The sequence below is a fragment of the Calliopsis andreniformis genome, chromosome 4 (assembly GCF_051401765.1).
Source record: "Calliopsis andreniformis isolate RMS-2024a chromosome 4, iyCalAndr_principal, whole genome shotgun sequence".
Classification (NCBI taxonomy): Eukaryota; Metazoa; Arthropoda; class Insecta; order Hymenoptera; family Andrenidae; genus Calliopsis; species Calliopsis andreniformis.
In genome coordinates, this window is record NC_135065.1 from 5,550,388 (window position 1) to 5,575,509 (window position 25,122).

General features: G+C 41.0%; 1 protein-coding gene across 4 annotated transcripts; it reads right to left on the reverse strand.

The window, feature by feature from the left end:
- Positions 1–13,564: 13,564 nt before the first annotated feature.
- On the reverse strand, positions 13,565–21,136 carry LOC143177810 (polycomb group protein Pc). Of its 4 annotated transcripts, none has more exons than XM_076376012.1 (5): positions 20,431–21,136; positions 18,156–18,199; positions 17,956–18,079; positions 17,325–17,750; positions 13,565–16,830 (listed from the first exon to the last, which is right to left on the reverse strand). In XM_076376012.1, exons 1-5 carry the CDS (start codon positions 20,488–20,490, stop codon positions 16,192–16,194), a joined length of 1,293 nt encoding a protein of 430 aa, XP_076232127.1. In that variant the 5' UTR covers positions 20,491–21,136; the 3' UTR covers positions 13,565–16,191. The 4 variants fall into 4 exon arrangements, with proteins under 4 accessions (XP_076232127.1, XP_076232126.1, XP_076232125.1 ...); XM_076376011.1 differs by having other exon boundaries at positions 13,565–16,842; XM_076376010.1 differs by having other exon boundaries at positions 17,298–17,750.
- Between the last annotated feature and the right edge of the window lie 3,986 nt (positions 21,137–25,122).

Sequence of the window (25,122 nt, forward strand, 5' to 3'; positions counted from 1 at the left end):
ATACTTGCTCTATAATTATAAATACCTATGTATTATATTACTGTAAACAATAGTTGCTGTTGCTGCTGCCGCTCGTGTCGAACTAGAAAGTAAAGGAAAAAAAAAAGTTACGATCTAGACATCTAGTGAAAAAGAAAAACAGCGAGAATGGATTACCTAAAAAAGATAGAAGCGTTTATCCCTAATGTAATATAAATTTTCCATAGCAGGATGTAACATATTATTATCATTATCATCTTAGCACTATGTACATTATAAAACAGAATTTTTAATATTCTTATTTCTTTATTATAATTATAATTATTATTATTATTTCGGTCGCCCATCATCATCATTAGTACAGCTATCATTATTATTTTTATTACTATTATTATTATAATTAAGATTATTATTGTCATTATTATTAATTAATACTATCACTACTGCTATTACTACTATTACTACTATACTATTATCACCACTACTACTACTATTATTATTATTACCACTACTCTACTACTACTACTATCGCTGCTATCGATTATTATTAACGTTATTACATCAGGCTAGTTAGAAACGTACCAATCCGCACATTAAAAGAAGGGGCTTAAAGTATGTCGTGCTGGGAGAACAGATACCAGCACGACCGATCTCATTGACCATTGACGTCGCCTCGTTCTTTTACACACTTCCATTCCCCATCCTCGCCCCCATCTTCCCTCCCTGCCCCGTTTCTCTTAACCCCGCTCTATTGTGTCGCCTTCTGCGCGATGTGTCATATAGACTCTTTTAGCGAATCGTGTCGAGGATAATAAATGCGCTTACGTGTATAGACCAGAAGTTACACTATATCACACGGAGCCGTGGAAAAAAACATATTAAGTAATATAAAGAAAACTTACCTATTTACGATATTATTGCTGCTGCGTGTAGGGCGCATGCCTCTAGGGAATAAACGTATGTAAAGAAAAAAGAATCATTAGGGATCGCCAAAACATGTACTTTAATCATTTTTTGATACCATGTTCGCATCGGTCATGGAACGACCGTTATTATTCGAATCGATCAAGAAGGGGAGAAAAGTACATTCAGCGTCTTTCGTTGTCTTTCGTTCGCGTGAGTTAATCTTTTCATTTTTTTTTTCTTTTCGAGAGGAGTACAACACATGAACGTGTATATCGAATCGCGTTAATGTTCGATATTATTGTATTTAGTTGTATAATTTATTTCATCGAGAAGCGTATACGAGACGCCATTGTCCAAGCCGTTTTCGTGTTCTGGCGGTCCCTAAGAAAACACGATTAATTTAAGGCAGCGCGGATACTCGTGGAGCGTGTGCATGTACAGTGTAAAAGATGCGTTGTGCATATGTACAGTGTAGAGGTATAAGTGAGCGAGCGAGATGATAAGTATAAAGAAAAGCATATATATTACAGCTACTGATAAGTATATAATAGGACGCGAACGAGACCCTTACGTCGCGGTGTTTCATTTTTTTCGCCAGAAAATAAATAACTCTTTAGTTTTCCACTGCCTTTGCGTCCTGTACCCTTTCTCTCTGTCTCCCTACTCTCTCCTCTCTTCTAATCTACTCTCGGAGGTCATTTATAATATATATATACGTATATATATATATATATATGGAATTCAAAGTTACCGTGACGTACGTGTCCTGTCTCGTGTCTTATCTATCTTGTAAAATATCTGTGAATATTACGATTTAGTTTCTTCCTATTATAGGCTACTGGTATACAAAAAAAAAAGTTTATGTTACTACTTACTTAAGGAAAGAAATGTACAGATATCACCATTTTTGTTTTGTGTTTTACTTGTAGTTATTGATAATTATATGGATATTAACGATAATAATAATTATGATTAAAAAAAAATTCAGCACGGCTCGACGCGTCATTTTTGAAACCCGTTGAAAAAGAAGAAAGGATCACGCGTAATGTTCCATTTATATGCGGAACGATCATTTCATTCTCTGTATGAATAGTCTTTGCACGTGATTTGTTTCTTCGTTATGATTCCGTCGGTTAGCAAGGGAAACGGGATATATTATAAGCATTTGCATTTATAAATTCGTCGGTTTAGAAGTTTAGAAGCTGGACTTCTCATCACTCAAGAGGTAAAATAATAGTATAATTATACGTGAAATAATACAGCATATATTTATTTGCAATCTTATTATATGCGCCATGTTGTTGCTACACTATCAGTATTTGTTTCGTATTGGTTTCGCGTACTCGTAATCAAATGAAAGTTCTGCAACATTTGTTACAAAGATTCATGTTTTTATGTTTTTTCTTAATAAAAATCAATTTAACACGATATATCAAATTCATATTTGTGAGGGCCAAGCAAGTGGAAGGACATTGCTCCACAGATCTTTCTTAAATATTTATACAAACATACATATGTTTTATGCATAGCGTCTGAAGTATGTAATTAATCTATGGCCTCTGCAAAATATTCGCAGTATTAAGATGCATTCCTGTCGAATGATATTTTGTAATTGGTTATAAAAGCATTTAATACTATTCGTAAATAAAATATCAATTTTAATCGACAAAATGATTGATTAGAAGCGTCATTAGACGACCTGAAATTGTCTTTATCGAAATGCTTTTTAAATTTTGGAGGGAGTAGTAACATTCTATCACTGATGAGTAATAGAAGCTGATCGTGTTAATATTCACATAAACGAGGTATAGGCGCGGACTAGATATAAAAGTAGACATGTCATCCAATGTATTTTTGTGTCCCCATTTTCGAAGACTGAAGCGCCACATTCCTATTTCCATATTACCACAAACGAGGTCTTGTCGATTGATCGGTGGTGTAACTAGCGACGTTATCGACAAATATAAAGCGATCATAACGCTCACTGTAGTAAGAATTGTAATTTAAATTCCTTATATTTCTAAAATACCGACTACTCGAAGAAACATCCTTTTCATACGCCCTCTGAGATTTCGAGCTGGAAATGTAGGAAACGCGTTGTTTTAATCACTGGCGATGGTAATGCCAACAATCGAGAAAATATTCCTACCATACCATCCAATATACAAGGTGTCCCAATAAACTATCTTCCTTATTCATTCCTATTATTTCAAGTAATAAACGGAAATGCTATTTACAAAAGATATATTGTTACAAAAAACATGTACCAAAGTGACAATATTTATTCTAAATGAGATCCCTAATTTTTATAACAGTATTATTTTATCAGGAATATTGGTTTAACACAAATTATTCTTCGCTGGATCACGCCGTCCTCTGCACTTTCGCATGTCGGATCACGAGGGTATAAACAACCCCGAGACTAGGCAATTCCTTAGTTGCTTTCGAGCCTCCGTTCAGATCGAATCGTTTTGGCAATCCCTCAGTCGTTGTCTGTGCCCACTCCGATTCATAGCTGAGCTAGCTAATAGCAGCAGATAAGGGTATCTCATTTAGCCCCAGACCCTCTCCCTGACCCTGAGCCCTCTCATTGACAGTCCCAGACCTCTGAACATCCTTTTCAGTCATAGTCATACCTGTAAGTTAACCAACAATCCCTCTGGTTATGTCTAACTCTTAACTAAGTCTCCCACTGATATCTAGCCTACTAGCAGATTCCCACTCGTTATCGGGTAGAAACATTCACCTTCGTGCTTCAAACGTGAAGACATCATTCGTTCGGTCGTAGGCAAAGAGATAGGACAAATTGAAGCCCTCACAAGACCTTAAGGTGCGTACTTGAAAATAATAATTCCTTTAGTTTAATATATAAGTGTTAATAATTTGCACGAGTTACTGCATGCAATTGATATTAACTTTTATGAGAATTTGATGAGAAATATTAATTTGTTGCAGAATATTCTTCATTTGATCAATCTTCCAAATTCAATCATTGGTTTTCTCCCTCTCCTGGTCGGGAGGATATAAATGGCCCAGAAGGACGACGAATTTCTCAGTTGCTCCGGTGACTTCGGAAGGTGCACATCGATGTGAGGATTCTCCCTTGGAATCCCCTGGCCTCCTGGACTACCATAGCCGATGGTCAACCCTTGGAGTACCCTGGTTATAGGACAGCTTGACCGAACATCATTCTTTAAGTGATTTAGTGGTGAATTATATAAGTTAAAAATTGACATACATATTATACATACGAACTTTATACTTATAAGATGTACAACATTGTACATTGCACTTGTATCAAATCGTTTCCATTTACAAAAATAAAAGTTACTGTAAAACAATAATCTGTGTCTACTGATTTATTAAACCACATTCCTGAATACTTCTTTGCATATCATGTTCTCCTGATACTTTAGTCAATTTTCGGGCAAACTCTAAGTTTCCTTTCCCGCCAATTTTTGGAATACCTCTTTGCATATCATGTTCTCCTGATACTTTAGTCGATTTTCGGGCAAACTCTAAGTTTCCTTTCCCGCCAATTTTTGGAATACCTCTTTGCCTATCATGTTCTCCTGATACTTTAGTCAATTTTCGGGCAAACTCTAAGTTTCCTTTCCCGCCAATTTTTGGAATACCTCTTTGCATATCATGTTCTCCTGATACTTTAGTCGATTTTCGGGCAAACTCTAAGTTTCCTTTCCCGCCAATTTTTGGAATACCTCTTTGCATATCATGTTCTCCTGATACTTTAGTCGATTTTCGGGCAAACTCTAAGTTTCCTTTCCCGCCAATTTTTGGAATACCTCTTTGCCTATCATGTTCTCCTGATACTTTAGTCAATTTTCGGGCAAACTCTAAGTTTCCTTTCCCGCCATTTTTGGAATACCTCTTTGCATATCATGTTCTCCTGATACTTTAGTCGATTTTCGGGCAAACTCTAAGTTTCCTTTCCCGCCAATTTTTGGAATACCTCTTTGCATATCATGTTCTCCTGATACTTTAGTCGATTTTTCGGCAAACTGTAACTTTAGTTTCCCTCCAATTTTTGGAATACCTCTTTGCCTATCATGTTCTCCTGATACTTTAGTCAATTTTCGGGCAAACTCTAAGTTTCCTTTCCCGCCAATTTTTGGAATACCTCTTTGCATATCATGTTCTCCTGATACTTTAGTCGATTTTCGGGCAAACTCTAAGTTTCCTTTCCCGCCAATTTTTGGAATACCTCTTTGCCTATCATGTTCTCCTGATACTTTAGTCAATTTTCGGGCAAACTCTAAGTTTCCTTTCCCGCCAATTTTTGGAATACCTCTTTGCATATCATGTTCTCCTCATACTTTAGTCGATTTTCGGGCAAACTCTAAGTTTCCTTTCCCGCCAATTTTTGGAATACCTCTTTGCATATCATGTTCTCCTGATACTTTAGTCGATTTTCGGGCAAACTCTAAGTTTCCTTTCCCGCCAATTTTTGGAATACCTCTTTGCCTATCATGTTCTCCTGATACTTTAGTCAATTTTCGGGCAAACTCTAAGTTTCCTTTCCCGCCAATTTTTGGAATACCTCTTTGCATATCATGTTCTCCTGATACTTTAGTCGATTTTCGGGCAAACTCTAAGTTTCCTTTCCCGCCAATTTTTGGAATACCTCTTTGCCTATCATGTTCTCCTGATACTTTAGTCAATTTTCGGGCAAACTCTAAGTTTCCTTTCCCGCCAATTTTTGGAATACCTCTTTGCATATCATGTTCTCCTGATACTTTAGTCGATTTTCGGGCAAACTCTAAGTTTCCTTTCCCGCCAATTTTTGGAATACCTCTTTGCATATCATGTTCTCCTGATACTTTAGTCGATTTTTCGGCAAACTGTAACTTTAGTTTCCCGCCAATTTTTGGAATACCTCTTTGACTATCATGTTCTCCTGATACTTTAGTCAATTTTCGGGCAAACTCTAAGTTTCCTTTCCCGCCAATTTTTGGAATACCTCTTTGCATATCATGTTCTCCTGATACTTTAGTCGATTTTCGGGCAAACTCTAAGTTTCCTTTCCCGCCAATTTTTGGAATACCTCTTTGCATATCATGTTCTCCTGATACTTTAGTCGATTTTCGGGCAAACTCTAAGTTTCCTTTCCCGCCAATTTTTGGAATACCTCTTTGCCTATCATGTTCTCCTGATACTTTAGTCAATTTTCGGGCAAACTCTAAGTTTCCTTTCCCGCCAATTTTTGGAATACCTCTTTGCATATCATGTTCTCCTGATACTTTAGTCGATTTTCGGGCAAACTCTAAGTTTCCTTTCCCGCCAATTTTTGGAATACCTCTTTGCATATCATGTTCTCCTGATACTTTAGTCGATTTTCGGGCAAACTCTAAGTTTCCTTTCCCGCCAATTTTTGGAATACCTCTTTGCCTATCATGTTCTCCTGATACTTTAGTCAATTTTCGGGCAAACTCTAAGTTTCCTTTCCCGCCATTTTTGGAATACCTCTTTGCATATCATGTTCTCCTGATACTTTAGTCGATTTTCGGGCAAACTCTAAGTTTCCTTTCCCGCCAATTTTTGGAATACCTCTTTGCATATCATGTTCTCCTGATACTTTAGTCGATTTTTCGGCAAACTGTAACTTTAGTTTCCCTCCAATTTTTGGAATACCTCTTTGCCTATCATGTTCTCCTGATACTTTAGTCAATTTTCGGGCAAACTCTAAGTTTCCTTTCCCGCCAATTTTTGGAATACCTCTTTGCATATCATGTTCTCCTGATACTTTAGTCGATTTTCGGGCAAACTCTAAGTTTCCTTTCCCGCCAATTTTTGGAATACCTCTTTGCCTATCATGTTCTCCTGATACTTTAGTCAATTTTCGGGCAAACTCTAAGTTTCCTTTCCCGCCAATTTTTGGAATACCTCTTTGCATATCATGTTCTCCTGATACTTTAGTCGATTTTCGGGCAAACTCTAAGTTTCCTTTCCCGCCAATTTTTGGAATACCTCTTTGCATATCATGTTCTCCTGATACTTTAGTCGATTTTCGGGCAAACTCTAAGTTTCCTTTCCCGCCAATTTTTGGAATACCTCTTTGCCTATCATGTTCTCCTGATACTTTAGTCAATTTTCGGGCAAACTCTAAGTTTCCTTTCCCGCCATTTTTGGAATACCTCTTTGCATATCATGTTCTCCTGATACTTTAGTCGATTTTCGGGCAAACTCTAAGTTTCCTTTCCCGCCAATTTTTGGAATACCTCTTTGCATATCATGTTCTCCTGATACTTTAGTCGATTTTTCGGCAAACTGTAACTTTAGTTTCCCTCCAATTTTTGGAATACCTCTTTGCCTATCATGTTCTCCTGATACTTTAGTCAATTTTCGGGCAAACTCTAAGTTTCCTTTCCCGCCAATTTTTGGAATACCTCTTTGCATATCATGTTCTCCTGATACTTTAGTCGATTTTCGGGCAAACTCTAAGTTTCCTTTCCCGCCAATTTTTGGAATACCTCTTTGCCTATCATGTTCTCCTGATACTTTAGTCAATTTTCGGGCAAACTCTAAGTTTCCTTTCCCGCCAATTTTTGGAATACCTCTTTGCATATCATGTTCTCCTGATACTTTAGTCGATTTTCGGGCAAACTCTAAGTTTCCTTTCCCGCCAATTTTTGGAATACCTCTTTGCATATCATGTTCTCCTGATACTTTAGTCGATTTTCGGGCAAACTCTAAGTTTCCTTTCCCGCCAATTTTTGGAATACCTCTTTGCCTATCATGTTCTCCTGATACTTTAGTCAATTTTCGGGCAAACTCTAAGTTTCCTTTCCCGCCATTTTTGGAATACCTCTTTGCATATCATGTTCTCCTGATACTTTAGTCGATTTTCGGGCAAACTCTAAGTTTCCTTTCCCGCCAATTTTTGGAATACCTCTTTGCATATCATGTTCTCCTGATACTTTAGTCGATTTTTCGGCAAACTGTAACTTTAGTTTCCCTCCAATTTTTGGAATACCTCTTTGCCTATCATGTTCTCCTGATACTTTAGTCAATTTTCGGGCAAACTCTAAGTTTCCTTTCCCGCCAATTTTTGGAATACCTCTTTGCATATCATGTTCTCCTGATACTTTAGTCGATTTTCGGGCAAACTCTAAGTTTCCTTTCCCGCCAATTTTTGGAATACCTCTTTGCCTATCATGTTCTCCTGATACTTTAGTCAATTTTCGGGCAAACTCTAAGTTTCCTTTCCCGCCAATTTTTGGAATACCTCTTTGCATATCATGTTCTCCTCATACTTTAGTCGATTTTCGGGCAAACTCTAAGTTTCCTTTCCCGCCAATTTTTGGAATACCTCTTTGCATATCATGTTCTCCTGATACTTTAGTCGATTTTCGGGCAAACTCTAAGTTTCCTTTCCCGCCAATTTTTGGAATACCTCTTTGCCTATCATGTTCTCCTGATACTTTAGTCAATTTTCGGGCAAACTCTAAGTTTCCTTTCCCGCCAATTTTTGGAATACCTCTTTGCATATCATGTTCTCCTGATACTTTAGTCGATTTTCGGGCAAACTCTAAGTTTCCTTTCCCGCCAATTTTTGGAATACCTCTTTGCCTATCATGTTCTCCTGATACTTTAGTCAATTTTCGGGCAAACTCTAAGTTTCCTTTCCCGCCAATTTTTGGAATACCTCTTTGCATATCATGTTCTCCTGATACTTTAGTCGATTTTCGGGCAAACTCTAAGTTTCCTTTCCCGCCAATTTTTGGAATACCTCTTTGCATATCATGTTCTCCTGATACTTTAGTCGATTTTTCGGCAAACTGTAACTTTAGTTTCCCGCCAATTTTTGGAATACCTCTTTGACTATCATGTTCTCCTGATACTTTAGTCAATTTTCGGGCAAACTCTAAGTTTCCTTTCCCGCCAATTTTTGGAATACCTCTTTGCATATCATGTTCTCCTGATACTTTAGTCGATTTTCGGGCAAACTCTAAGTTTCCTTTCCCGCCAATTTTTGGAATACCTCTTTGCATATCATGTTCTCCTGATACTTTAGTCGATTTTCGGGCAAACTCTAAGTTTCCTTTCCCGCCAATTTTTGGAATACCTCTTTGCCTATCATGTTCTCCTGATACTTTAGTCAATTTTCGGGCAAACTCTAAGTTTCCTTTCCCGCCAATTTTTGGAATACCTCTTTGCATATCATGTTCTCCTAATACTTTAGTCGATTTTCGGGCAAACTCTAAGTTTCCTTTCCCGCCAATTTTTGGAATACCTCTTTGCATATCATGTTCTCCTGATACTTTAGTCGATTTTCGGGCAAACTCTAAGTTTCCTTTCCCGCCAATTTTTGGAATACCTCTTTGCCTATCATGGTCTACTGATACTTTAGTCAATTTTCGGGCAAACTCTAAGTTTCCTTTCCCGCCAATTTTTGGAATACCTCTTTGCATATCATGATCTCCTGATACTTTAGTCGATTTTCGGGCAAACTCTAAGTTTCCTTTCCCGCCAATTTTTGGAATACCTCTTTGCATATCATGTTCTCCTAATACTTTAGTCGATTTTCGGGCAAACTGTAACTTTAGTTTCCCGCCACTTTGTGGAATACCTCTTTGCATATCATGTTCTCCTGATACTTTAGTCGATTTTCGGGCAAACTCTAAGTTTCCTTTGCCGCCAATTTTTGGAATACCTCTTTGCATATCATGTTCTCCTGATACTTTAGTCGATTTTCGGGCAAACTCTAAGTTTCCTTTCCCGCCAATTTTTGGAATACCTCTTTGCCTATCATGTTCTCCTGATACTTTAGTCGATTTTCGGGCAAACTCTAAGTTTCCTTTGCCGCCAATTTTTGGAATACCTCTTTGCCTATCATGTTCTCCTGATACTGTAGTCAATTTTCGGGCAAACTCTAAGTTTCCTTTCCCGCCAATTTTTGGAATACCTCTTTGCATATCATGATCTCCTGATACTTTAGTCAATTTTCGGGCAAACTCCAAGTTTCCTTTCCCGCCAATTTTTGGAATACCTCTTTGCATATCATGTTCTCCTGATACTTTAGTCGATTTTCGGGCAAACTCTAAGTTTCCTTTCCCGCCAATTTTTGGAATACCTCTTTGCCTATCATGTTCTCCTGATACTTTAGTCAATTTTCGGGCAAACTCTAAGTTTCCTTTCCCGCCAATTTTTGGAATACCTCTTTGCATATCATGTTCTCCTGATACTTTAGTCGATTTTCGGGCAAACTCTAAGTTTCCTTTCCCGCCAATTTTTGGAATACCTCTTTGCCTATCATGTTCTCCTGATACTTTAGTCAATTTTCGGGCAAACTCTAAGTTTCCTTTCCCGCCAATTTTTGGAATACCTCTTTGCATATCATGTTCTCCTGATACTTTAGTCGATTTTCGGGCAAACTCTAAGTTTCCTTTCCCGCCAATTTTTGGAATACCTCTTTGCATATCATGTTCTCCTGATACTTTAGTCGATTTTTCGGCAAACTGTAACTTTAGTTTCCCGCCAATTTTTGGAATACCTCTTTGCCTATCATGTTCTCCTGATACTTTAGTCAATTTTCGGGCAAACTCTAAGTTTCCTTTCCCGCCAATTTTTGGAATACCTCTTTGCATATCATGTTCTCCTGATACTTTAGTCGATTTTCGGGCAAACTCTAAGTTTCCTTTCCCGCCAATTTTTGGAATACCTCTTTGCCTATCATGTTCTCCTGATACTTTAGTCAATTTTCGGGCAAACTCTAAGTTTCCTTTCCCGCCAATTTTTGGAATACCTCTTTGCATATCATGTTCTCCTGATACTTTAGTCGATTTTCGGGCAAACTCTAAGTTTCCTTTCCCGCCAATTTTTGGAATACCTCTTTGCATATCATGTTCTCCTGATACTTTAGTCGATTTTCGGGCAAACTCTAAGTTTCCTTTCCCGCCAATTTTTGGAATACCTCTTTGCCTATCATGTTCTCCTGATACTTTAGTCAATTTTCGGGCAAACTCTAAGTTTCCTTTCCCGCCAATTTTTGGAATACCTCTTTGCATATCATGTTCTCCTAATACTTTAGTCGATTTTCGGGCAAACTCTAAGTTTCCTTTCCCGCCAATTTTTGGAATACCTCTTTGCATATCATGTTCTCCTGATACTTTAGTCGATTTTCGGGCAAACTCTAAGTTTCCTTTCCCGCCAATTTTTGGAATACCTCTTTGCCTATCATGGTCTACTGATACTTTAGTCAATTTTCGGGCAAACTCTAAGTTTCCTTTCCCGCCAATTTTTGGAATACCTCTTTGCATATCATGATCTCCTGATACTTTAGTCGATTTTCGGGCAAACTCTAAGTTTCCTTTCCCGCCAATTTTTGGAATACCTCTTTGCATATCATGTTCTCCTAATACTTTAGTCGATTTTCAGGCAAACTGTAACTTTAGTTTCCCGCCACTTTGTGGAATACCTCTTTGCATATCATGTTCTCCTGATACTTTAGTCGATTTTCGGGCAAACTCTAAGTTTCCTTTCCCGCCAATTTTTGGAATACCTCTTTGCATATCATGTTCTCCTGATACTTTAGTCGATTTTTCGGCAAACTGTAACTTTAGTTTCCCGCCAATTTGTGGAATACCTCTTTGCATATCATGTTCTCCTGATACTTTAGTCGATTTTCGGGCAAACTCTAAGTTTCCTTTCCCGCCAATTTTTGGAATACCTCTTTGCCTATCATGTTCTCCTGATACTTTAGTCAATTTTCGGGCAAACTCTAAGTTTCCTTTCCCGCCAATTTTTGGAATACCTCTTTGCATATCATGTTCTCCTGATACTTTAGTCGATTTTTCGGCAAACTCTAAGTTTCCTTTCCCGCCAATTTTTGGAATACCTCTTTGCATATCATGTTCTCCTGATACTTTAGTCGATTTTTCGGCAAACTCTAATTTTCCTTTCCCGCCAATTTTTGGAATACCTCTTTGCATATCATGTTCTCCTGATACTTTTCACCATTTTTGCCACAAAATATATTTTGCGCAGGAAGAAAGTATCATGAGAATACAGTACTATCAGAGGTGTATCGTAGGTAATAGGGGTTTGGTAATTATGCATACTGTTTTGAATGTGGAAATGGATGTATGATGGGTTAAATAAAACACTAATTGCATATACTTTTACTCACCTTCTTTTTATTGTTATAAATCCAGTAACAGAAAATATGTTACATTTTTGTCTTACTGTCATAAACGTAAACTTACCTATGATTCGATTCTTAAACGAAGACACTTGATGATGTACCCTCCGTGGATGTTGCATCCCGCGGCGCCTGGTCTGACCACTGGATCAAGGATGAGGCGCCCTCAAAGCCCCATAGGCCTTTGACACGGACCAGGTGAGACTAACCTAGGAATCGACTGAGGACCACCACGAACTGCACCATGCGAAAACTCGCGAGCGACTGACGAACGTGCTGGTCGCGCAGAGTATACATGCCTTCTTGATGACAAACAGTTGAACCGATAGATTTACAAATACTAGATGTTTCCCATATATAATTTTAAACATAATTTAAAATATGGTATCAGACTCTGGTATCAAACTAGATACCAGTGGGAGACTTGATTACGACTCATGCATAACCAGAAGGATTATTGGTTAAGGTACAGGTATGACTAACTAAGTGCATGGTCAGAGGTCAGTAAGAGGACTGGTCGGGGTTAGGGATCAGGAGCGGGAGGCCTGGTCTGTTATTACTTACGTCGATTATGTATCGGAGTCGGGCCAGATAACAACCGAGGAATCACCAAAACGATCCGACCCGAACAGAGACTTGAAAGTGACTGAGGAATTGTTCACTACCGGGGTTATTTATACCCTTTTGATTCAACTTGTAAAAGTGGAGGGAAACGTGATCCAAAGAATAATTTTTGTTAAATCGATATTCCTAAGAACATAATGCTGTGACAATTATTTTTACTACACATATTATTAGCAATACTGTGAAATAGTTTCAGTGGACAAACGTGTAATTGTTATATTCCTGGGTAATATTTAACTTTAATTTTTACCACTCGTAATTCTGTTTCCACTAGACTGAGTCGATAATATATTTTACACGAAAATGGTAGTGCCCCCTAAACATATGTGACAGAAGTATAAGTTGAGTGGTAGATCTATAAGTCTACTTTGTCGATGATCCTACGTCTCAATGATATCGATGCATTATTATTCTCTAATAAACGATCTGAGAACTTAGTCAATCAATTAATAAGTACTTAAAGAGAACTTTCACGTTACTTGCTAAATAATAAAAAAGTTTCTAGATACGTTTGATTTTAATTCCTGCCACCTGTGGCGTTGTAGTCTCATTTAGTAGACTGAATCGATAACGTTGCATGTGGCATGAAAATGATAAAAGCGAAAATTTTAGAATTGTATACAATTTTTATATGCAATGAATCCTCTACAAAGTTGTAGACAACGATTCCAATAAATAAACTGATTTAGTATTTACAATTGTATACGTAATTTTTTATTTCCTTGAATATATTAGCGCCAATTTTAATACATAATAGAGTAACCGTTGTTTTATTCTCAACTGTACACACTAGATAATAAACAAATTGAAACTTAAAGAATGTTGAATTTCGAGCTTACATAAATAAATCATACAATCGCTTAAAAGTGGATGGAGAACAAGCAGTGCACGCAGAGACGAAGTTCAAGTAAAGATTTTATTGAAATATAAGGAATCTGTACCAGACAGAACTAAAATTACCGTTGAATTTGGTACTACCGGGGTTCACATATCGTATATGCCTGCGTAATCGCTGGGTAATCATTTTTTTTTGTTATCTCTCCGTGTGTATCGTTATAAGTAGTCTGAATATTCTATAAGTACAGAAACAATGTATCGAAGGTACGCGCACAGTCTATTCTTGAAAGTTCTAAAGCTAAAAAGGATCATTCTCTAGACCTGTAATAGTTCTCTCGACTTTACATTTACAACTTAAAGGGGGGTTTCTCGCATTGTCTATTTACAAATTAATAACCAAAGAATATCTAAAGTTACGCATTTCTTTCTCACGTTCTCTCGTTCATACAATTATCGTGTAGAGTGTGTATTTTGACTATTTACAATTTTTACAGGACTTCTCTCGTTCGTTCTCTCGCTGATTCTCAATATACAGCAGTACATTGTACAAACAATTTAAATGTGTATTTGAATCCTGTTGCAACTTCCGTTGCAGGCGATTCGTGACCTAACTGTACACAAATAGCCCCATTTTTGTCTCTCTTTAAAAAGATAAAACCTCTTTCGCTCTCTTTCTCTCTCTCTCTCTGCATCTGTTGTGAACCAATTATACAGCATCTATACAAAATATCAAGCGATTCTGGAATCTCTTAGTGATTTTAAAATGATAAGAACGCTCCTTGTACTGACCATACAAGATGGGAAATGTTACTTCGATGACGTCCTTTTGTTTGTTTTAAGAAAACTGGGACGCATTTAGTACACAGTCTAGTAATACTATACTAAGAATGTAAAAACCTAAAAACTTTTATATTAGTTACAATAAATAAGCAACGTATATGTTTTAAGTTTTACACTTATTATATTATTTAACTATATATCACGGATTTTTACTGGTTCTGAATGGTGCACGCGCGAAGCTGGATGTTACGGTGCAAACTTTGTTTAAAAATTAAATCGATGCCCTCGAGTGGTAGCATTAGTTGCAACGTTCGACAAGATTAGAATTTGGTTGTTGTACTCGATTACTTCCATTCAAAGATGACCGTTCGAGGTAGGAACATCTATTTGGTGACATAGAACAATCTCGACAACTTATCTAGGAATTAAAAAAAAGAAAAGTCGCGCCCTCGTGGATATACGTTTACAAAACGGTTTCTCAATGTCGTTGGAATCGAATCGCGCGCAACGAACTTTTATTTTGTATCTTTTTTTCTCTCTCTTTTATCAAACATGCGCAGTCAGTCCATAAACATACAAATGAAAAACATTCGACGGTATAAAAAAATGCAACAGCTAACATTAAATAACACAAAGTCAATTCATAACAAAAACCGGAAACCAATAGAACACGTATCGTAAGTTATAATAAAGTAATTGCGTGCTATTCCGTTAACAAACATACGATTATACGTTTTCATTTTCTCTTCTTTTTTCTGTGCATTTGAACTGTGATGCTACAACAACCTGAAGAAATCAATTATCTTTTTAACTGTTCTAAACGAATCTCTAACATCTACGAACGAATAAATTACCCTTTCTCTTTTCTGACGCAGTATTTAGTCGTTAAGAGAAAAGTTGAAAATAAAGAGAGAAATATTTATCGATAAATACAATTATAATATCATAATACGTTGAGAAATACGTCGTCAAGATTAATAACGTTAGTTTTTTTTTGTCTCTATACTCGAAAATTCTTTTCTTTTTACTTCAAGGTTTGCTTCTACGAAGCTGCTTCGATATTCTAAAAACGAATTAGAAAAATATTCTCTTTCCAGATCTGTACTATTTTTATCAATAGTAAAATTTCAAATTAACTAATTTACACACAGTTTCCACGGCTGAATTTCTATACTGAAGCGGAAATGCAATCGATCGAGAAATCGTATTATTCTCTCTAACGTTGTCTCAGATCTCTTTAGTACATAGTTAAAGATCTATCAAGCGTTTTTAAAATGTACAAGTGTTATATCACGACGTGTCAAAGACCCATATTATCATTTCCCCATGTAAAATCGTCGATTTACATGTACTCCTTACCAACCCTGAAGCTGACCGTTCTATTCTCAGTTCGAAGAAGCTTAATCGAATTTCAGGTTTGCGTTTTTGCTGAAAGTTTCTGGAACTTGATTCGGAACATACGATACCGGAAACTGAGCAGCGAGTTCTTCGCAAGTTACTACGCTCCACGCCCACGAGCTGTCCGTTTCTTACAAAATTTTTTATCGCTTGGTACAATTAAATTACAGGATATTTCAAAGCTACCCAAGCCCAAATTTAACCAGATAATAGAATTTACAAAAAGGTACAAAGAATCCCTAAGTAACCACAGATCCCCTGATCAATATGCACTATAGATTCCGTTCACTGTTGTCGACACCCTTGAATTCCTCACAATTTTGTGGATCTGCGTTCATCAGAATCGTTTCATCCCTTCCCATGATTCCTATTAGCCTCAAAAATTCGTATCGACAGTTTTGAAACACCCTGCATATTTTCCGCTTAACCCTCGACGTGCGAAAATAATTTATATTTACAGTGATTCAATTATAATTTCACAGTGAAACGGTTCTCCCAGACAGGAGAAGTTAATAGATATCGCTTTTGGGATCCCTCTCCCGGAAGAATCCCTTTTCAGTCTTGCACTCCCTGATGGTAACGGTCTTAAGATTCACCGTGACGTCCGTGATGAACACCTGATCGGCGACTGGATTCCTCGCGTGCCAGTAATCCGTACCAGGGCTGGAGAGAGGGACGTACATGTCTGCCGTTTTCGTGATTTCCGTTTGCTTCATACTCGACGTGTTGTTGTTATTGTTGTTATTGTTATTGTTATTGTTATTATTGTGGCTGTTATTATTATTATTATGACTATGATGCCCGTTCACAACAGTGGGTAACCTGTTGTTGTTCGTGTAGGAGTCCGTGGGGCTGGGCGACTTGTGGCCGTTCGCGTCCAGCGTTACGGTTCCGTTGGACTTCTCCTGCTTTTGCTCCGACAAGTGCCTCTTTTTTGTTGGTTGCTCCAGAGGCGTGTCTATCTGAGGGGACAGGGGCGCCGGTGGTGCACGTGGCAGCGAGGGTGGAGGACCGTGTGGGACGTCCGCCTCGGGACGCTTTTTATCCTGCACCGCTGGAGCTGGCGTCGTCGGCACTGCCGGAAGCGGTTCCTCTGGCGTCGACTTCACGCTGGAGGACGACGGCCGCCTGCCGTTAACCTTATGACTCTGAAACAATATCTAATTCATTTTTTGTTTTTCAAAGCCGTATGATATGGTAGATTTAAAAGCTCTTTTGTGTGAACATTTTCTGATAAAACTGACTTGAAACATTCTTCTAAAAATATCAGTTAGCTACTGTGCATAAAACGTCATTCTAAGCTAAAAAGACGAGACAACTGTTTGGGTCTTCTATGTAGTTTTAATGTATTGTCAATACTGAAACCTGGCATTTTTAAAACCTTACATTTATTGCTAACTAATATTAATCCTGGAATAACACACTGGAGCCTTTCATGATTCCTGCAAAATACTGATTGGCAATCAGTTGCGTCGCGTGGCAATCCAAAAAACAGTGTGCCATTCCAGTATTAAAAACAATGACAAAGTTCACACATAAGAACGCCCATAAATCTTCACAAGACGAGATCAAAATCTGAATGACCACAAAAGATGTAACTCAGACATGACCTCACCTTGCTGAAGTATAAGTTGCAACTAACATGGTAAGAAGGAGACGTAGGATTACTCTTCAGAGGCAATAACCGAGGAATCTTGTTTGGTGGAGGGCTTCCGCTCCCGCTACTGGGACTACTGGTCGTAATGGTGACACCAATTTTTCCCGACTCTTTGCTCAGAACCTCAGCTTTCCTCTTTGTGCCCGATGGCTCTTTCCTCGGTAGCAAAGGACCATCCACACTGCTGTTGGAGCTGTCTGAATCGACGCTAAACGCGGACGCTGATAAATCTGGAGCGATGGGCGATTCATGTCCATCAAGGGAACTCGGAAGCGTGTCTTCGTCAGGTGCTACGAGATTCAAACGAGGAGCCGACGTACTTCCGGTAGTCGACTCGTCCTGACTGTCTTCTCCAACTCGTTCATCTCCACCTGGTTCTTCTTCGACCACCAAGTTGGCGAGAACTTGTTCCTATGTATGAAAAAATATCATCAGTAAATACGTGTTTTCATTTTTTACTTTTTTTAATTAAGAATAATAGTGGTAATAATGATTACCGTGGTCTTCTACGTTAGTCATGAAAACGGTTATTAATTTTAAGAAATTAACTTTCCACGTTTTTAAAATTTATAAGTTTCATTATATGGTGTAAAATTATTTGTGAAAAGATACTTACATTGTATCTGGTATCCCTTCGCCTGGGTCTCCTCGTAGATACATCTCCGCCTTTTTGACTTTCTTCGTATAATTCGATTAACCTGACATCTAGAATGTTTTCTTCTGGTTCCCATGTGTTGTATCTACAATAGAAAAAAAGTTATGTTTATAGTCACCTTCTAACAAAGCTAAATAATGGTTTCATCGCTTCCAACTTACTTTTTACTCCAGCCTTTCCATTTCACGAAATACTCCACTTTACCCTGGAACGAAAAAATGATTTACACTTGAAAATTTTTCTTCTTTGGAAGTAAGCATGTTATTTCCAATTAGAATGAGAAAAATAGAAAAGATTCGTATCTTCGTACCTATCAAAAAAGAAGCACTTCATTCGCTGAACAAAGTTATGTTAAAAAATATCTGTTCTGTTCGAATTTAGTCTGGGTAATAAACTGAAAACGAACGATTTGTGTGAGAAAAATGTTTAAATTATTATTCATAGATATAATTTTTGAGTTTAATGTTTAGTAAGTTCCGGTTTCTAACAAAACATATCTTTCAGAATTCCCTATTTTGAGTTCCCTTATTTGAAACTCCATGTGATCAGGATTATAACTAGTTTTGAAATTTTTTTTATTAAATAACATGTCAATGTAAAAGATGTATATAAATCTTAATCGTTTAATCTCGAAAGCTATATTATTTAAAAAGAACAATACACTAATGATTTACAAAATATGTAGCGCCATAAATTACAAAAATGATTAAAATTGCTAAAAAAATTACTAGATAGGATCGTGACAACTTAACATAAAAATCCATCATATTACATCACTGCTCCATCTGCGAATCACGTAACAAACTAATTACTACTGATTAAAACTTCATATTGAGTACAGAACAAGCCTAAAAAGAATACAATAGAAAAAAGAACGACGCATTCCAATAATGCCTAAAATCTAGAAGATTCTCGCAGTGTGGTTTTAACTGCGCAGCGTACACTTGTCACGTGGTTCCAACCAAGTAAATGCGTGTTTCGCCAACGACTCCGGCTAAAAAGACATTTACGACGCGGTTCAGACATAACCTATCATCCCTTGGCGCCAGTCGTCAGCATCATCGTACAATCAGTTGAACAATGTGCTGTACACTAACATAAAATACATTGCTAGTAATATAATCTACGATTGCTTGCACATGTTTCTCAATTTATAATTTTCAAATTTTCTGCAAATGGTAATCTAGCTATAGAACCGACGACAAAACATTGGTAATTTGACTAATTCTAAATACTAAAAACACTTAGAATCAATTTAATTACCAGATACATTAAGCCTAGCAGAACACTCGTATCAGAAAACAAGATGTTTTCTAATTAATTATACACAACGATCGCATAAATCAGTTTCGCGCGTTTATGTTCAACATAGACAAGGCATAAGGACGTAGATGAATCTTGAGGAACTTTTGGGCAAGGACAACTGCCTTACCGACCTAAAACTCTAGACTAGTATTTGCTTTTTTGGATAAACTTTTCCAGTAAATGTCTTTAAAAACTAAATTTGGTGCTCCACTGTGTTATTAACGAATTTTTGACTGACATCTACAACCTGATAGTATTATCACTGATAATACAAAAATGTTATGATTCTAGAGTTCCCAAAAAGACCAAAGCCAAGAAAATGCATCAAAGGCCTGTCTTAATATGTCGTCTATGGTCAAAGAGCGGATCTTCGAATCCATCTCGGTGGCGTACGGTCGATAAAACGGGCGGCGTTGACTTCCACGAGAGCCGCTGGTACGGCTCACCTATTGGCCATCGGCCAACGAACGAAAGCGTGCCGGACCGGTCGTAGTGCGCAGCCAGTGTGACAGTTGGAAAACAATGACATAACTGTGCAGGAGTATAAAGACACACAGTCGGTCTCTACAGCGCATGAGCTGTTTGCAGCTGAAAACTCTCTCGCGTGTTCTACGTCGATCTACAATTTAGCTAGCCTCGGACGCGTCGTTACTCAACGTCACCGGTAGATGACGAAAACGACATCGCAGAAATCACGAGTCTTTCAAAATTCACGTGTGACAATAATTCAAACACTCCTCCCATATGCCCAATATACAATCTCAGTACAATTTCCCATCCACGCGAGAAAATAACAGATCTGCGACAAATATCTCAAAGAATCATTCCTGATCTTCTGCTGCTAAACGTACATAAATACATGCTTTCGAAGTAGAAAATTAAATTTTCCAAATATCTTTATTAGGCAACGAGTTGCACAGAAAATGTGTCGTTCATGGGTATCCGAAGATATTGGTAAGCATCGTACGCGATAGAAATCGCCACGGGAGGGGCACGATCGTAGAGCCTCCAAGTAGGGGGGAAAAAAGAGAGAGATCACGAAGAGGGGAGGAAGCGGCAACGGCGCATAGACAAACAGATTCCGTGTGGTGGTGCCACCTGGTGGCGACAGCTCACACCGTTCTCACTTACCCGCTTTTCCCTCTTCTTCGTAATCCGTTCCGCGGCGTAAACTCTGTCACCCAGATCCATGATGTTTTAATCCTCGTTCTTTCCACAGACACCAAGATTGCAAATATATCCAGTGAGGGGGTGATGCGTGTCACTATAAAACTTCACGTAACGTAACACCATATGTACCGACACTGGTTCGTAGGCTCGCACTCGATCGAGATGACACGCGTGAACGCACGAGAAAACTCGTCGCGAGGGGGAACGATCGTCGTTTCTCACGATAAAGAAACACAGGGTCGACTTCGCTAAATGCTCGTCGCGAGCAGTTTAGCGGGAACGATTCTGCACAGCATGAAAGTAAATACACAATGATTCCTGTGTAACCGGCGATACGCGATCAATTCGATCGCATCCTCGACGTGTTCAGCATCTTCGATGGGAATCACGTGAAGTGAGACACAGCACGTGTTGCCTCGGATACGAGAACGCTCGGCATTGCTCGATGTTTTCCGCACAGATCGCCACCGACCGACCGGTGATTAGAGTGGCTGCTATTTCAGCGGCGAGGCGGCGGTGAGGCCGATGTTTTTTGAATGGCCAGTAGTCGCGGCAAGACCGGCGAACACGAGCGAAGTCGGCGTACACGCACGTCCCATCGGGAAGGGGATTTCAGGCGGCACGATTCGCGCGCCGCGAGTTCCTTCTTCGCGTGTTCACCGCACAATTATCTCGCGTACGATATTCGGTTGGAGCACCACGGCCCACGGGGCTGCGTCTCGTCGTTTTTTCCCTCGGTGTCGTCGCTCGTGTTGCGCGAAGTATCCCGACGGTGTTCACTGTGTATGTGTATGTGTGTGTGTGTGTCGGCCGGCAACACGTTTTCTGCTTCTGCTGCTACTGCTGCTCCCTTCGTGCGAGATCGGGGCTCTCGTGACGTCAGCGATTCCCCCTCACCTCGTAAACACCAAACATGGCCGTCGTACGGATATACGCTGGTCGAGTGCGTCCCAAACTGACGGTGAAAATTGACGTTGATACGGGCACTGGCGGGTCCTGGATCCGCGTGCGAATCGCGGAAGGACGTTTACAAGCGTCGTGAACACAGGACAGGCTCTCTATGTACGATTATACGAAAACTGGAGCGACCGACTCGCAGCGTCTAGCACATTCTGCGGATCGAGGCCGACTAGAGCCGAGGTCTGCCGAACTCCCCTCGCTGGCTTAGTGGACTCGCCCGACCCGCTCGAGGTTAGGAAGGGAGGGGGTAGCGGTAGAGAAAGAGCGTCGAAACAGGGGAGGGGGAATCTCTCAACGGTACGTGCGCCGCACACACACGGCGACCAGACAGAGAGGGACAGAGAAAGTGGAAGAAGGAGAGCGTGATTGAGTGTGACCGAGACGACGAGGAGGGCGGAGGGGAGAGGGAAAGAAGAGCAAGCGCAATGGAGGTAGAAAAGAGAGACGGCGCAACCAGGAGCGCCGTCCTCGGAACAAGAAAGCTGCCTGCTTGCTTGCCTGCCTGCCTGCCGCCTGCTTGCTAGCCAGCCACCCCAAGTTCCCTTCTAGGTACGTGTATACCCGTGCGTCTGTGTGCGAGAGCAGTCGATGCGGCGTTGCCGGTTCTATTCCGTCGATAGCACCACACACCAAATGTCACAGTCGTATCCCTCGACAGACTCGAGTATCCCAACGACGTTCGGGGAACGTTCTCTACCATCCGTCAAAATCAAAACGAACTGATCGTTACGTTCTATTACGAACGTACACGCGCGTCTATCAAGACGTATCTCTGGCCCGAACACCGCTTCTGCCGTGCGTTCGCGCCCACGATCTGGCAACGCTGTATCCTCTTGCGACGTACTGTCACACACTACACGTACACCGCACACCACCGTACGGGCATCGGTCGCCGCATACGCGATCCGCTTTTACAATAAACAGACGGTCGGTGAAAAGGTTCAAGAATCGCGACGATGGTATCGTAACGGCGCACAGTATCGAGCGAGAGTAACCGTAGAACGAAGCGCGTCGCAGTAAACGGGCGGCGCTCCTCTCGTGAAAACGTGTGCAACCTCAACGGATCCCGAAACGAGAGTGTCCTCTCCCGTGCCGACGAACACACAGGGAGAGCGGTCGAGCGATGGACAAGGAGAGGGATAGGGGAATGAGCGAGAGAGCCAGATGGGGGAGCCTGCTCTTCTCCGTCCTTCGGCGTAAATAGCAGGATAAAAAAGCCACGACGGCGGCGACCGATTGGCGGGTGCCTCGAGGCGCCACCGATGCACCGAGCCCCGCGCGACGGCTCGGCCAATCGCCGCGTGGCACGGCCCACGTCGGTTCCCCTCGACTCGTCGGGGGGGCGGGGCCACGGACGAACGTCGGTCGACGGTTCAGTTCTCCCGAGGTCCCTAGCCCCGCACCCCGCCAGCATTCCCCGTCGACGTGTCAGCCTTTCCGTTTTGCCGCAACTTTCCCCCTCTGTATGTTAAAACAGAGACGGACTCTGTCTCCTTCCCCTCTCTTCCCCCTCGGCTGTTCTCCTCGCGCAGTAAACCCGAATAGCAGAACGCTACCGTGCCGCCACCGGTCTCCGTCCTAACCTCTCTCTCTCTCTCTCTCCCTGTTTTTCTCTTTCCCTCGAACGCCCACGGGTGTGTAAAGTCGTATATATCGCGTGTATGCAAGCGTAGGGCGGGCACGTGGGTGAGGGGGGCACAAGGGGAAGCACATATATACATTACATATATACACGCGGAGAGTACATCGTCACAAGCGTTTCCTCCCTCCTCCGTGGCCGCGTCGGCGGTGGCCGACCACCGTCGGTATTGAAATATCCTGGCCCTGGAGAGGCAAGTAGCCGTGCGGCGATGCCGCTTCTCTTTAGAACCACTACGCTCTCCGCACCGAGAGACCGATCTTCCTTCCTTTGCTCCTCCCCACCCTTTCTCATGGCATGCACCTTTCCCCTTTCTTCGTCTCTTTGTCTACCGTCTTCCGCCCTTCTCCCTCCATCCCTCTTCGTTCGCGGTTGCAACGCTCCCGCGATCCGTCTCTCTCTCGGTCGACGTGCCCTTGCTGCGACGGTTCGCAGGATGGGGAGTTGCGTACCCTCTGTCGACGAGTTCGTTTTTCCCCTTCCCCCCGTACCTTCCCCATTCCAATTCGAGGCTCGCCTCCCTCTTTCGAGCGCAATCAATCGTACATAGAAATGCCGCGCGCAACCCCGCGTCGACCGACGCACCGAAGGAAAAATGCGAGCTTGCGTGCGTACGTGTCGCGCGCGCACGTTGGGTTTTCTCGAACGCGCGGGGCATTGCGCAACCATGGAATACACAAAGGCAACGTAGATGGCGTGCCACGGGTACGCAGCTTATGGCACGTCCCCTCCCCTCTCCCTCATTCTCCCCCCGCAGAAACGATGCTCTCCTTTGTTCCTCGCTCGTCATCGCTGCCGTGGTTTGCGCCTTTGAAGCAACCTCCTTGATCATCTTAATACCGTGCCTCTCTAGGCGTCCCACTCGCCAGAGAGCGATCCCGAAGCATACGAAGACCTGAAACGATGCGACACATGAAACTTTTTGATCGAAAATCTTGAAACGCCCGATTTCGCGGGCGCTACCACAGCGATTATCAATGCTAAAGTCGCGGTACAATAACGGTCGCGGTGCGCGCAATGAGCATCGATAATGAGAAGTGATTTCAGACCGCAATATCTGCTGCGCGATGAAAATATACGACAATCATTTTTGTCTATTCTCGAACTCTACGAACTTAATATATATCCCGAATCGATGCGCCATAAACTATTTCGTATTCTAGTCTTTGAGTGTTACGAGACACGAAGTCCGCTGCTATGGCCCGAGCGCGGTGATATGGTTCTTTAAAATAAATAGAGAGCGAGGAAGAGAGGGAGGTTAGGAAGAGCCGCGGTGACCAAGAGATGGCGGCGAGCTAATTAAAGCTGCGCAAGAACGCGATAAGCAAGGGCAAACGCGCACGTAGCCGCAGCGCACGCGACCAAAGATACGCGAGAGCACGATGTGGCCACTGATTCGCGTTTCTCATTATGCGGGCCGTCCATCGCGGACACGGCAACGTTGAGAGCAGGGCGTGGCGCTGCTCTTCAGGGATCTAAATCGAACGGAACGTCGTTTGTCCCCTGAAAGATCCTCTATCAGGCATCTAAACCATGCTCATGGTACATAGCGTTCTCGCGTGAACCGCTAGGATGTTACGCATCTATACTGCGCTGTGGTCTATGAACCAGTTCGATTTACCGTACCTCTATCCTCTGTCTTTAAGCCTCTTTTGAGCGATATAGAAATGTTCCCATGTTCTCTATCCTTTATTCCGACTTATCTACCTGAAACGCAATCGATATACCACATTAATCGTTAGCCACAGAACTGCTTCGACCGAGCGTGCATTAAGGTTAAAAAGAAGCGACGTGTATAGGTTAAAAAGTCGCGATACGCATGGATTGCGAAACAGAAGCACGACGCTTAATTGAAAGGTAAAGAGAAAAGACTGTCGAGTTTTAGATATGAAATATAGAGTAACTGCGTACCTCAAAGCATTCCATCGAAGATTATCAATCACAAATATCACGAAATCGATCGAAGGAAGCAACATGGATTTTGTTCATCACGAAACGTGGTCAATACGTGGCAACGCCGCGTCGATTCGTCGTTGCGATTGTCGCGTCGGATC